We start from the raw sequence: 13,587 nt of genomic DNA, 5'->3' as shown, positions 1-13,587 counted from the left end.
CGTGTCCCCTGCATCGGCAGGCGGACTCTCAACCACTGTGCCACCAGGGAAGCCCTAAGAACAAAATCTTTTTTTTTTTTTTTTTTTGCTGTACGCGGGCCTCTCACTGCTGTGGCCTCTCCCGTTGCGGAGCACAGGCTCCGGACACACAGGCTCCGCGGCCATGGCTCGCGGGCCCAGCCGCTCCGCGGCATGTGGGATCCTCCGGGATTGGGGCACGAACCCGTGTCCCCTGCATCGGCAGGCGGACTCTCAACCACTGCGCCACCAGGGAGGCCCAGAACAAAATCTTTTATAAATGAAATTTAAGTTTCTTTTCCTTCAATTTATGTATATTATTTTTTTCAAATGGCTACTAAGTTACTGGGATATAAATATTTATCTAGTTGCTTGAACTTAAACTACTTAATAAAGAGAACAGTTAGGAATTTCATTCAGCCTAGAGGTGTCATGAAAAAAATTACTGGGAAACTAAGCATGCTATGAAATGAGGAAGTTTGAGGACCTCTGGCCTGCACAATAAAACCCCTAATTCTCTAGACATGTCACGGCCTCTCAAATCCACATCCTGTAAAATGAGGACAGAAGCTGTGTCTCTATCTGGAGTGTCCGCCAGACCTGGACTGCCAGGAAGATTCCTAACTCATTCTTAAAGACAGAGATTAAGCATTACCCCTAAGATGAAAAAAAACCAGAAAGAGGCAAAGTTTCTTATTTACCCTTTTTCTCTTTTCTAACCCTCAATGACTGTTGGGAGCTCTTCTCCAAGATGCACTGGAGTTTGATAAAGTGCAGACAGGGAGCCAGAAAACCAGGTCACTGTCCTAACACTGTCATAATGACTATTTTCTTGGGCAAGGATCTACTACAGCTCTATTAGAATTTTAAAAAGGCTTTTCTAAAAGATTCTTTTAATCTAGTCTTTCTTACTCTTTCACATAAAAAAAACTAACTTTTAGAAATCTTGTTTTGCAGGGTATTTTAAAATCTTACAAGAAAGAAGAACAACACAAATCGCAGAAGTTAGGGTTATTGTCTTCTTCGATCTCAACAGTAAGGAAGACAATCTTTGTAAACAAACAGATTCTAAACCCTAGGACAGAAAGATCACTGATTAGAGACATATCCATCAAAGTAAATTATTTACCTCATTCTTTGTTGTTTCTACTTTGGTCTTTTCCTTTGACCCAGATGTTGGCATTTCCTTCGTATGTCCATCAGGAATGTATATCAGAATGCATGGAGCTTCTATGCAACTATATGGACTAAAAAGAAAATGAAGGGACAAAGAAGTTTGTTTGAACAAAATTATCTGAACAGCAATTAAAATTGAATTCCTAGGTTAATTCAATGGCACTGTTAATACTTTTCAAGGTATAAGTAAATAGTCCATTCTCTTATTCAAATCAGAGTCTCTTCGGAGTAGTTTAAAAACAATATATAAAAATTGACAGTGCTAACCATAAACTTTCAATTTATGAACTTTCATGGATATGAAAATGCTAAGTCCAGGACAAAGTTACATCTACTCTGGCCACCAGAAATGGCATCAGTGGATGTTCACGGTCTCACTCTTGACTTAAAAGAAATGCATCTACATACCACACCTAATCTGCTTATGAGCAGAAGAATTTCTGTAAAACATTTACTTTGTAAGAATTTCTCAATTCTAAAGGGTACAGTCATTAGCAAAATCCACTGCCCTTGAGACTACTCATAAGCAAAATATTTTTTTGCATTTTGTGGCAGAGGCCACAGAGTAAAAATAAGTGAGAGAATTTAGTAACAATAGAATCCTATGCATCTCTTCAGTATTTCTGAATATGGCCTTATTGAAATATAACTCACATACCAAAAAATCCACCCTTTGAAAGTACACTATTCCCTGGTTACATAAAATTGTGCAACCATCACCACTATCTAATTTTAAAACATTATCAGCACCCTAAAAAGAATCTTTGGACCCTTTATCTATCACTTGCCAGTCTCCCATGCCTCTGGTCCCTAGCAACCACTAATTTTTGTTTGTATGAATTTGTCTATTCTGGACATTTCATATAAATGAAATCATACAATACGTGGTCTGTTGTGACTAGCTTACTTCACTTAGCATAATGTTTACAAGGTTCATGCATGTTATAGCATGAATCAGCCCTTCCCTTTTTTTTATGGCTGAACAATATTCCCTTGTATGGATGGATACACCACATTTTGTTTATCCATTCATCAGCTGTTGGACATTTGGGTTGTTTGTACCTTTTGTCTATTACAAATGATGCTGCTATGAGCATTCATGTACAAATTTTTGTGTGAACATATGTTATTACTTTTCTTGGGTATATACATAAAAGTGGAAATGCTAGGTCAAATGATAATACTATATTTAACTTTTTGAGGAACTGCCACATTGTTTTGCAAAGTAACTACATCATTTTACAATCCTATTAGCCATGTATGAGGGTTCCAATTTCTCCACATCCTCAACACTTGTTACTGCCTGCCTTCTTGATTATAGCCATCCAAGGGGATATGGAATGATATCTCACTGTGGTCTTGATTTGCATTTTCCTAATAACTAATAATATTGAGCATCTACTCATGTGCTTATTGACCACTTGTATATCTGCTTTGGAGAATCTCTTTGTCCGTTTTTAACTGTCTTTTTATTATCAAGTTGTAAGGATTCTTTTTTTTTTTTTTTTTGGCGTTACGCGGGCCTCTCACCGCTGCGGCCCCTCCCGCCGCGGAGCACAGGCTCCGGACGCGCAGGCCCAGCGGCCATGGCTCACGGGCCCAGCCGCTCCGCGGCATGTGGGATCCTCCCGGACCGGGGCACGAACCCGTGTTCCCTGTCTTGGCAGGCGGACTCTCAACCACTGCGCCACCAGGGAAGCCCAAGGATTCTTTATTTATTCTGCATACAAGTCCTTTATCAGATACATGTGCAAATATTTTTCTCTCATTCTGTGGACTGTCTTCACTTTCCTGACGGTGTCCACTGAAGCACAAAAATTTTTGATATAGTCCAATTTATGTATATTTTCTTTGGTTGCTTATGCTTTAGGTGTTATATTTAAGAAAGCACTGCTAAGATTACAAAGACTTAAACTTATGTTTTCCTTTAAGAGTTTTATAGTTTAGCTCTTACATTCAGGTCTTTGATCCATATTTGAGTTAATTTTTATACATAGTATGAGGTAGGGGTTCGTTCACTCTTGCATGTGGTTGCTGATACAGTACCATTTGTCGAAAAGTTCAACGACCTTTCACAATAAACTGAGAGCCTACTCTCTTCTGGGCATGACTCTAGTTGGTACCATCACTCCCACCACCACCACCACCATCATTAAATACGTAACAAGGGCTTAATAAGTACTGGGCACTGTGCATGCTGTTTACACACATGGTCTTATTTGACTAACGACAACGTGATACTAAGATGAACATGAAAAAACTATCTGCCCTTAGTGAATTTCCAGTGGTGGAAACAAGACAGATAGATAGACAGAAAGATAGATACAACAGCATGTGATAAATATTCTAAAGAGGAAAGTGCTCGCTGCAATGGGGACACATAGGTTGGGTGCCTATCCAGATTAGAGGAATACAAGAAAGCTCTGGAAGAAGTAACGTTTGAAAGGTTACCCAGATGAAGAAAAAGAAGCATGGCCATTCCAGGAAAAAGCAAGAAGTTCAAAGGCAGCTGATGACTTTGGAAAGCCCTGAGCAGTGCAGTATCTTGACCAGAAGGGATGAGGAAGAGGCCAACTACAACACAGTTGGCTCAGGTGGGTCGAGAGGCCATTCCATGGAAACTCTTGCATGCCAAACTAACAAGTTTAGATTTTCCTCTGAAGCTAACAAGAATTATTAAGCGGGGGGGGGGGGGGGGATATAATGTGATAAAATTGTTACTCTGAAATTTTTAGACTGGGGGCCATATGAAAAGTGGATCAGAAAAGTGCAAAACTGGAAGGAAGAGACTACTTTAGAAACTGTTTTGGCAATCAAGGAAGAAATGCCAAGGGCCTGAAACAAAGGCAGAGCAGTAGATGCACAGAGGTGAACCAGGCAAGCAGTACAAACAACAAGGTTTACTGATTAGAATGGTGGATGAAGGAGAAGAACTGAGGAGAGATGGTAACTAGGATCTTGAATTTTGAAGTTTGAGGTACTTGAAAGTTATCTATTCAGAGATGTCTAAAAGGCATTAATTAGATTCACAAGTCTGGAGCTCAGGAGTGAGGCGTGATCACAAAGTTAAAGAGATGTAATAAAAAACAGCAAAGACAAAAAAAAGAAACGTGAACAAAAATTCAGAGACTGAAAGTTCTCCTAGTAATTCTATTACTTCATGGTTTAAAAAAAACACAAACATTTGTTATAATCCTCTAACTGTACCTGCTGTACTATTTGTATTCTACAATATATCTAATTAAAGTACACTATAAAGAAAAGCTGCCTGTGATAAACCATAATGGGAAAGAATATGAAATGTATATATATATATGTGCAACTGAGTCACTCTGCTGTACAGCAGTAATTAATACAACACTGTAAATCAACTATACTTCAATAAAAAATAAATTTAGAAAAAAGAGAAAAGGTAATAGTTATAATGTTTATCCAAAGATAACACTGAAATTTTTTTTTACTTGGACCATGTGAAGATGAATGGTTTAGTTCTAGAAATAAAATTTGTTAATATTATGCTATTTCAAAGTTAAAATTTGTTACAATGATGTCTGAAATGGTAAATACAGAAGAACAAATGAAACCAAACAGAGAATTGTCAAGTACAGTATTTTAGTGGAAATTCAATCTTTAAAATATTATTCACTATAAGAATTTTAAGCATTTTCATTTAAATGTTCAGTTACACTGATTTACCTAATGGGTTCATAAGGTTGATCACATATGAAGAAGCCTCTTCTCTGGAGTTGTATAATGTCTCCTTTTTTCAAATCCTTAAGGCAGGGATCCCCCAGCATTAATTCTTCATGCTGTAAAGATGGTATAAGACCAAAATACACTTTCTTGAACATCAGAGCACTAAAAACCACCCTAAAATGCAAGCAGCTTTTCCAGTAGCTGCAATAGGATATATTACAAACTTTACTACTTAAGCACATGCAGTAAAACAGTGAAATATTAAAATAACTAACAATTATTTATTATATTTCTAAAAGTTAACATTTATATACTGATGGGCTTCATGAACCTTTTAACTAACTTGATTGGTGTCCCTGCAGATCTAAAGAAATTTCCCACTATAAATATGAAGTACAATACAAGAAGCACACACAGACCTGGCTGAAAGGCACGCTGGCGCAGCACTAAAGCACAAGGGTCCTAGAGCCAGGAGGCCTGGGTTTGAACCCCAGCTCTACGCCTTATTGCCTGTCCTCAAGCAACTTACTGAACCTCACTGTGCCTCGGTTTCTAGAATCTATAAAATGGGAACATTATTCTTTTATATCATTTTTAACAAAATTCTAGAAATCTTTTCCATTTTATCTGAGGAAACAAACACTTAAAACTAATTTTTAAAATTCTAAAGGAAAGGTTATACTGATACAAGAGAGGAAGATGAACTAGGGTCTCTGTCAGGAGGCTACCTTACTGTTCTTGTTGACATACTGCTTAAAGTCCTCGTCTTTTCCCAGTACGGGCTTTGTGATCAAGTGCTCGTAAGTGACACAGATGGCTGGCACAGGAGGAGCACGCTCGGTCTCGGCGAGCCATGTGATCTTAGTGGTTTTCTTATAGTCTTTGTTCTCCAAATTTAATTTTGCATCAAGAGATACAATTTTTCCTTCTGCATTTCTGAAAATAAGATAGGAAAGTGTTTTCAGAAAACAAACCGTAACTGCCACAAGTGCGTTATTTTGTTCTGTACCTGTAATAGATGGAGAGGGAATTTTCTTTGGAAAAAATTTCAAATAAAACATTTATTTGAGTTTCTAGTAGGTGCCAGACATTAGCTGGTTAAGAGATGAATGAAGTAGAGTCCCTGCTATCAAGATACTAACAGGTGGACACATCCCCCATACATCTGATGAAGAACATGAACATGTTTATGAGTTTTAAAGTCACCTGGAGTAAGCATTAAAAAATCTAAAATACTGTATTTTCAAAACATTTATCAATTACTTGACACCATATGTAATGACACGACAATTGATATTTCAGCGTTTACTAAATTAATCTTAGCATACCATGTCCCATTTGTGTAATCTTAAGAACTGGTAAGTGTAGCACACTATAATAACTGGAAAGTTCATATTCACCACAAAACGATTAAATTTAAAGTAGATTTTAGTGTCCATCAACAGAGTAATGGATAAAAAAGACGTGGTACATATATGCAATGGAATACTAGCCATAAAAAGGAACAAAAGTGGGTCATTTGTAGAGATGTGGATGGACCTAGAGACTGTCATATAGAGTGAAGTAAGTCAGAAAGAGAAAAACAAATATCGTATATTAACCCATGCATGTGGAATCTAGAAAAATGGTATAGAGGACCATATTCGCAAAGCAGAAACAGAGACACAGACGTAGAGAACAAAAGTATGAATACCAAGGGGGAAAGGGGTGGGGTGGGAGGAATTGGGAGACTGGGACTGACACACATACACTATTGATACTAGGTATAAAACAGACAACTGATGGGAACATGCTGCATAGCATAGGGAACTCCACTTAATGCCCTGTGGTGTCCTAAATGGGAGGGAAAGCCAAGAGGGGATATATGTATATGTACAGCTGATTCATTTTGCTGTGCAGTAGAAGCTAACACAACATTGTAAAGCAACTATACTCCAATAAAAATTAGTTAATAAAAAAGTTTAAAAATAAAAAATAATGTAGACTTTAGGATATACAGAACGTTATACATACAATTTCTGTCCAAAGGATCTCTCCACCATGCAATCGCATTCTGAGAATTAGATGATAAAAGGGGGGGCCTAAAGCATTAGAATTATTTTTTATATCCACATGCAGTCGTTTTCAGGATCACAAGCAATATCCTAATACCCTATTAATGTAATGAAACATATATAGAAAAAAACCTTAATGTGTCCAGAATTTGCAGCATCTATGCCTGGGTAGATGTACCAGCCAGCACTATCAGTGGGTCTGAATTAGGTCATTTTTAATAAATGAATAAACATAAAAGACTTTCCTTCCATATTTATTTGAAAACAAACAAAAAGTTCTTACCTGTGTATTTTAGTAATGTTGATGTTGCCCCAATTTATAAATGTAACCATCTCACCCTCTGACAATGTCTCTGCGTCAGCACCTTCAATGAAAACTTTAGGACTATACCAGACGGGTTTCAAGCCAACATCAGGATTCTGATTGATTAAAAAAAAAAAAAAGAAAGAAAGAAAATGTTGGTTGAAACAATAACTATTGAACCCGGTATGAAATTTATACATTCATTCATCTTATTCCTTAACAAAAACAGAAGTCATCTTTATTAGTTTGATTCCCAGCTCTGTGACCCTGGGTCAGACACCTGACCGATAATGGACTGGAGTCAGATGAGGGTGGTCTGCCCCTGAGATTACTTCCAGCCTAAAACAATCATTCTTTGTTTTTAGAGCTAAGACAGTATTTGTCTCAGTGTCCCTCCAACCAGAATCTGCTTTGCTAGCCTCAAAAATCTCACTGCTTTTGCAGCAAAGGAGAAAATAAAGTCATTCCTCGTCAGTGGCCGTGGAACATGACTATAGGAACAGACGTCATCTTAGCAGGAAATGGGAGATCTTTCACATTTTAGGAGACAAATTTTAAAGACAGTAGCATACATGTATAGAAAGATGAATTTTCTGCCTTTTTGGTATATATTATATGAAGAAGAAAAAGAGATCCGGAAAATAAAAAGAATGCTATATTTGTTAAATTTCAGATTTTTGTTTGAGCAAAATCAAAAGAAAAAAAGTGTAAGAAGATCCTTTGAATAAATGTTAAATAACACACGTTCAATAATTGTTCATTGAATGCACCAATGCACGTGAAAAAAAATCAGTATGTTGCAACAACTTATACTATGCTGGGCTCAGAACAGAATACTGACAGGCTAAATATAGAACACTTCGTGAGGGAAAAGATAATGAAAATTCCACAGAGCAAACTGAGCAATCCAGTCATCATTTAAAGTGTTTCCTAATCAATTAGTTATTTAACTATTATTTATTCTTTTTTTAATCTTTATTTATTTTTATTTTTTTATTAGTTTCTGCTTTATAATATTTATTCTTTATTTTTACAAATAAGCACCCTTAAAAGTTTTATTCTCACTGTTCAAATTTTAAAACATTAAGCTTCACATTTAAGCTAACTGTAGTGGGCTATATGATACATCAGAAACCACCATTCACCTGGTTGAACCCATCAGATGCAAGATAAAGGCAACGGTAAAGCCAAATCAATCTCACACACACACACACACACTTCCCCAAATCTTATTAGGGGTACCCTTAAAATAAGTCTTCCAAATTAAAAAGAAGCTAATGTCATACAGAGAAAGGCAATCATAGGCTACCACTTAGAACATTTATAGCTCTTCATGAAACATATCACCCTACAAGTGAGTTAGTCTATGAACATAAGATAGTTATGAGTAAGGTTATGAATACATTAGTCTATTAGTATATGAGTGAGTCAGTCTATGGACGTAAGCTTCATTGGATAATAAAGATGTTTACAGACAACTCACAAAGCTGGAACAAAAGGATCTGTTTTCTTCAAGACTATCAACCTAGCAGTTATAACCATGTGAGACAACAAACATGGCTTCACTAAGAGGAACTCCCTGCTACCTGTATTTAAGATTTATATTCTGAATTTAGATAGACAGATATCATTGTCACTTCACTGATATTTTCTAAAACAGAGCCAATGGCAGCGTGATAGACTCTGGACTCAAGCCGTGATTCAATACTATTAGGTCAAATGTTTTGGCTTAAAGGAAACCGCGAATAACCCAGCTAATAGAGAATGCACCTCAGCTTTCACACAGAGATAAGAGCATGGATTATATAATACCTCCAGGAAGAAATAAATTCTTATTATACACTAATATGCTATCTCCACAAAATAAAAGTAGGCACCAACTGAGTGTACAGTTCTGTGTGATGTGCTGTGGATAGTAATACCGCTAGAATAAATTTCTTCAGTAAGAAATCCACAAAAACATTTACTTCAATTAGTATCAAATTCTTAAACAGCTCATACAATTCAAAATCAAAAAAACAAATAAGCCAATTTAAAAATGGACAGAAGAAGTGAACAGACATTTTGCCAGAGGAAATGCAGATGGCCAACAGGCATATGAAAAGATGCTTAACATCGATAATCATCAGGGAAATGCAAACCAAAACCACAATGAGATATGTAACCTTGCACCTGTCAGAATGGCTATCATCAAAAAGAACACAAATAACAAATGCTCGCGAGGATGTGGAGAGAAGAGAACCCTTGTGCACTGTTGGTGGGAATGTAAATTGGTGCAGCCACTGTGGAAAACGGTATGGAGGTTTCTCCAAAAACTAAACATAAAACTACCATAAGACTCAGCAATTCCACTCCTGGGTATATATCTGAGAAAAACAAAAACACTAATTCGAAAAGATACATGCACCCCAATGTGCACAGCGGCGTTGCTTACAATTGCCAAGATATGGAAGCAACCGAAGTGTCCATCAACAGATAAATGGACAAAGACGTGGTGTGTGTACACACACACACACACACACACACACACACATATACACAGGAATACTCTGCCATAAAAAAGAATGAGAGGGCTTCCCTGGTGGCGCAGCGGTTGAGAGTCCGCCTGCTGATGCAGGGGACACGGGTTTGTGCCCCGGTCCGGGAAGATCCCACATGCCGCGGAGCGCCTAGGCCCGTGAGCCATGGCCGCTGAGCCTGTGCGTCCGGAGCCTGTGCTCCGCAACGGGAGAGGCCACAACAGTGGGAGGCCCGCGTACCGCAAAAAAAAAAAAAAGAATGAGATTTTGCCATCTGCACCAACATGGATGGACTTGGGAGGCATTATGCTAAGTGAAATAAGTCAGACAGAGAAAGACAAATACTATATGATATGACTTATATGTGGAATCTAAAAAACACAACAAACTAGTGAATATAACAAAAAGAAGCAGACACACAGATACAGAGAACAAACTAGTGGTTACCAGCTGGGGAGAGGTGGGGGACAGGACAATATAGGGGTGAGGGAGTGGTAGGTACAACAAATGGGTGTAAGATAAGCTCAGGGATGTACAACACGGAGAATATAGCCAACGTTTTGTAATAACTGTAAACAGAAAGTAACCTTTAAAAACTGTATAAAAAATTGAAAAAAAAAAATTTAAATTAGCATGAAATCCTGACAAATCATGCTGGTCCCCAATCATGATATTGCCACCAAAGCACATTTTTCCCTTTGATTATCCTGCTCCTTTAACAGAGAGAACAACACTGGTGAAACTGAAGGGCGACCTTCGGGTGTTTGGCTACTTCTTTCATCTCCTCCTGGGCCTCAGGGATGTCCACCAGGACCACCTCTTTCTTCAGTAATGCGATGTATCGTGGAGCCACCGGGTCAATAACCTGCAACAAAGGCGTTCTTGTGTTAAAACATTCAGAGATTTTTTAGAACTTCATCAATAAAATAAGTAATAGCACAGGAATAATAACTGGCATTCTTTGTTACTGCATTTACTAATTTTTTGGTTTACCAGCTAACTCCTCTCTAACATTTAGCTGTCAAGTAGAAAAAAGAAAAACAATCATAAACAAAGACTGCATGAAGGATTTAGAGTTCCCTTCCAAGAATAACTACTGACAAGCGAAAAGAAACCAATAGTTAAAGCATATTAGAAATATTTCGAAAGTAATTTTTAACTCTGATATTAGAAAGGAAAATTATCCTGTGGGGTTATGTAACAATCCTACAGGTAAATGTGATACTCCACTTTGTACTGTTGGAGAAGACTGTTTGGAAGGAATATAGAAATATGTGTTTTAGTATCATTTTCTATAAGCAGTGTTAGGCAACACACCACCATTAAAAGCAGAACAGCATTAGGTCACTATAATAAGGCAATTCTATAGATTAAAAGTAAACAAGTATCCCTACTGGTCTGCATGCTATATATATACACACGTATATAGGGACCACTGTGTTCCCAAGGGCCTGGCACATGCAGATAATCAACACATATTTACAGGTTAACTGAATGAATGGTAGTACTCATTACATTCTAACCTACTCTACCTCCAAAACAGAAGCAGCACGCCCTTCTGGATCCGATGTATCTTTCTCATTTCACTATTCAATTTAAAATTATCCATGATGACCAATCACAACAGCAGTATTTAGATACTAAATAAAGCATTTGGAAGAAAAATGTAGATAGAAGCAAGTGCGGAGTCAAATAGCTAAGTAAAGTGATAAAAGTCATTTTTTTCCCATTAGAAGGATGCAGGAAATAGTGGTATGGCTAATTAAACTTGGCTGTGTCTTTTGGTTTATATTGGGTTTTTGTTGTTGCTATTGTTTGACTGGTATCTTGTTGTTGTTGTTTGCTTTGAGAGTATTTCTCAGAAATTCTGAATGAACTTAGAGAAGAAACCATGCTCAGAGGGTCAGTCAGCAAAGTCTGAAAAGCCATCTAACTTCCCCTTGACTGCTACTCCTCACCTGCCTATATTTCACGCCAGTACTAAGTCAGCACCAGCCTCCCTCTACACTTACTATTTCATTCTTTCCCTCCTTGAGGTTTAAAAGTCATTCTTACTGGTTAAGGGTTCCTTCTTTCAGCTTCTACTGGGTTAGAATGATCACAGATTTAATTTGTGACTACTCAGTTTAGTATTTAAGCCAGTAAGATACAATTTCTTCTTTTGAAGAAGCTAAAACTAGACGATCCAACCTGAGGAACTTACTTCAGTTCACTGCAGCTCAGTTTCCTCAACTGACAAAGAGAGCAGAAGACTGTTTCTCGCACTTGACTAATTACAATGATCCCTTAGGGCACTGGCCGGCACAGAGTTTCATGCCACTTGACCCTGAACGACTATGATTCTAATCGTCTTAAGTAAAGTGTGGAAATCTTTTTTTTTTTTTTTTTTTTTTTGCGGTACGCGGGCCTCTCACTGCTCCCGTTGCGGAGCACAGGCTCCGGACGCGCAGGCTCAACGGCCATGGCTCACGGGCCCAGCCGCTCCGCGGCACGTGGGATCTTCCTGGACCAGGGCACGAACCCGTGTCCCCTGCATCAGCAGGCAGACTCTTAACCACTGCGCCACCAGGGAAGCCCTGGAAATCTATTTTTAAATAAGCATTCGACAGGATGGTTAGGATCAGACAAGTTTGAGAAATCTTGGATTAAAAGATTTTAAAGTGTTTTTCAGTTCTAAAATTGTACAATTCTCAAAATCTCTGCATCGGTGGTTTTAAATTACTCCAAAAGGTCCACAGACTCTTCTTCTGCACCGAGACAAGGGTATTAAGAAAATGTATGATATTAGATGTCAAGTCCCCAGAGTTTTCCCCAGTCAGTTCCAAAGCCCTGGCAGTCAGACCTTCACACTTCTGGCAACTTAACTGAAAGAAACTCCTCTGGAAAAACTGCCTAGTCCAAGAGATGAGATGTAAGGTTACTGACGTCGAGGCTTTTCAACTAACCGGCCGGCCAGACCATCTTACAGTGAGGCACAGCTGAGAAGCCCAGTCTTTTTCTCAGGGCTTCCAATCCCTCTCTCAGTCCCCTGTGTTCAAGATGAGCAGATAACCAAGGCTCCCCAGATGTCTGAGAAATGCCTTTAATATCAAAGAAAAAACAAAATAAACAACCTGGAGGAAAGACATAAGAAAAAATACCATTGATTATATTATAACCATGAAATAGGAACAGGAAGTTATTCTGAAAATTCAAAGCACAAACGAGAAATCTTGGAAATACGACAGCATAAATGAAAAACTCAACAAAAGTTGAGAAGATAGGGCTGAGTACATCTGCCAGAAAGTAGAGCCAGAAGATGAGATGGAAAATAAGAGAGAAAACAAAATTAGAGCAACAGTCCAGGAAACCCAACATGTGCTCAAGAAACGTTCCACCGAGGAGAAAGACAACATAGTAGAGAAAAAAACAAAGAAACAGAAGGAACTTAGGAACATTTCCCAGAACTGACGAATGAGTTTCCAGTCTGGAAGCCACATGTTCTTCCAATGGATATGAATGAAAACAGACCCACCCCAAGGCACATCACTGTGAAATTTCAAAGTGAAGAAGCTGTTCATATAAAAGTCTCAAAAATCTTCATCCCATGCTCCCCTTCTCAGGGAGCTACCAGAGGATATAGTACAGCAAAGCAAAAGAGCAGTAAAAAGAGAAGGAGGATCCAAGAACCAGATGATCCATCACAGAAGAAAAGCAAAGAGAATTCCCAGGATGATGAGGAAGATTGACCTGGGAACACAGCTGTGCTTCAGAAGTTAACAGGCCTCTCATCTAGATCAGATGTGAGCAGCACAAAGGCGCCGGCAGAGAGGTCTCTAAC

The 13,587-nt window shown here is 38.2% G+C and overlaps 1 protein-coding gene across 1 annotated transcript in view; it reads right to left on the bottom strand.

Moving 5' to 3' along the window:
• Positions 1-13,587, bottom strand: part of EPRS1 (glutamyl-prolyl-tRNA synthetase 1) — a 67,578-nt gene that overhangs the window by 31,091 nt on the left and 22,900 nt on the right. Inside the window, exons 13-17 of the mRNA XM_060091426.1 lie at positions 10,522-10,632; positions 7,228-7,364; positions 5,619-5,826; positions 4,891-5,003; positions 1,148-1,265 (exon numbers count right to left, since the gene is read on the bottom strand). Of these exons, the coding sequence (XP_059947409.1) occupies positions 1,148-1,265; positions 4,891-5,003; positions 5,619-5,826; positions 7,228-7,364; positions 10,522-10,632 (687 nt within the window). The remainder of the gene's footprint in view (positions 1-1,147; positions 1,266-4,890; positions 5,004-5,618; positions 5,827-7,227; positions 7,365-10,521; positions 10,633-13,587) is intronic.

Source organism: Mesoplodon densirostris, chromosome 2, assembly GCF_025265405.1.
Source record: "Mesoplodon densirostris isolate mMesDen1 chromosome 2, mMesDen1 primary haplotype, whole genome shotgun sequence".
NCBI classification, from domain to species: Eukaryota; Metazoa; Chordata; class Mammalia; order Artiodactyla; family Ziphiidae; genus Mesoplodon; species Mesoplodon densirostris.
Note: the sequence above shows the minus strand (reverse complement) of the source record. Positions and strands in the feature narration are given on the sequence as shown.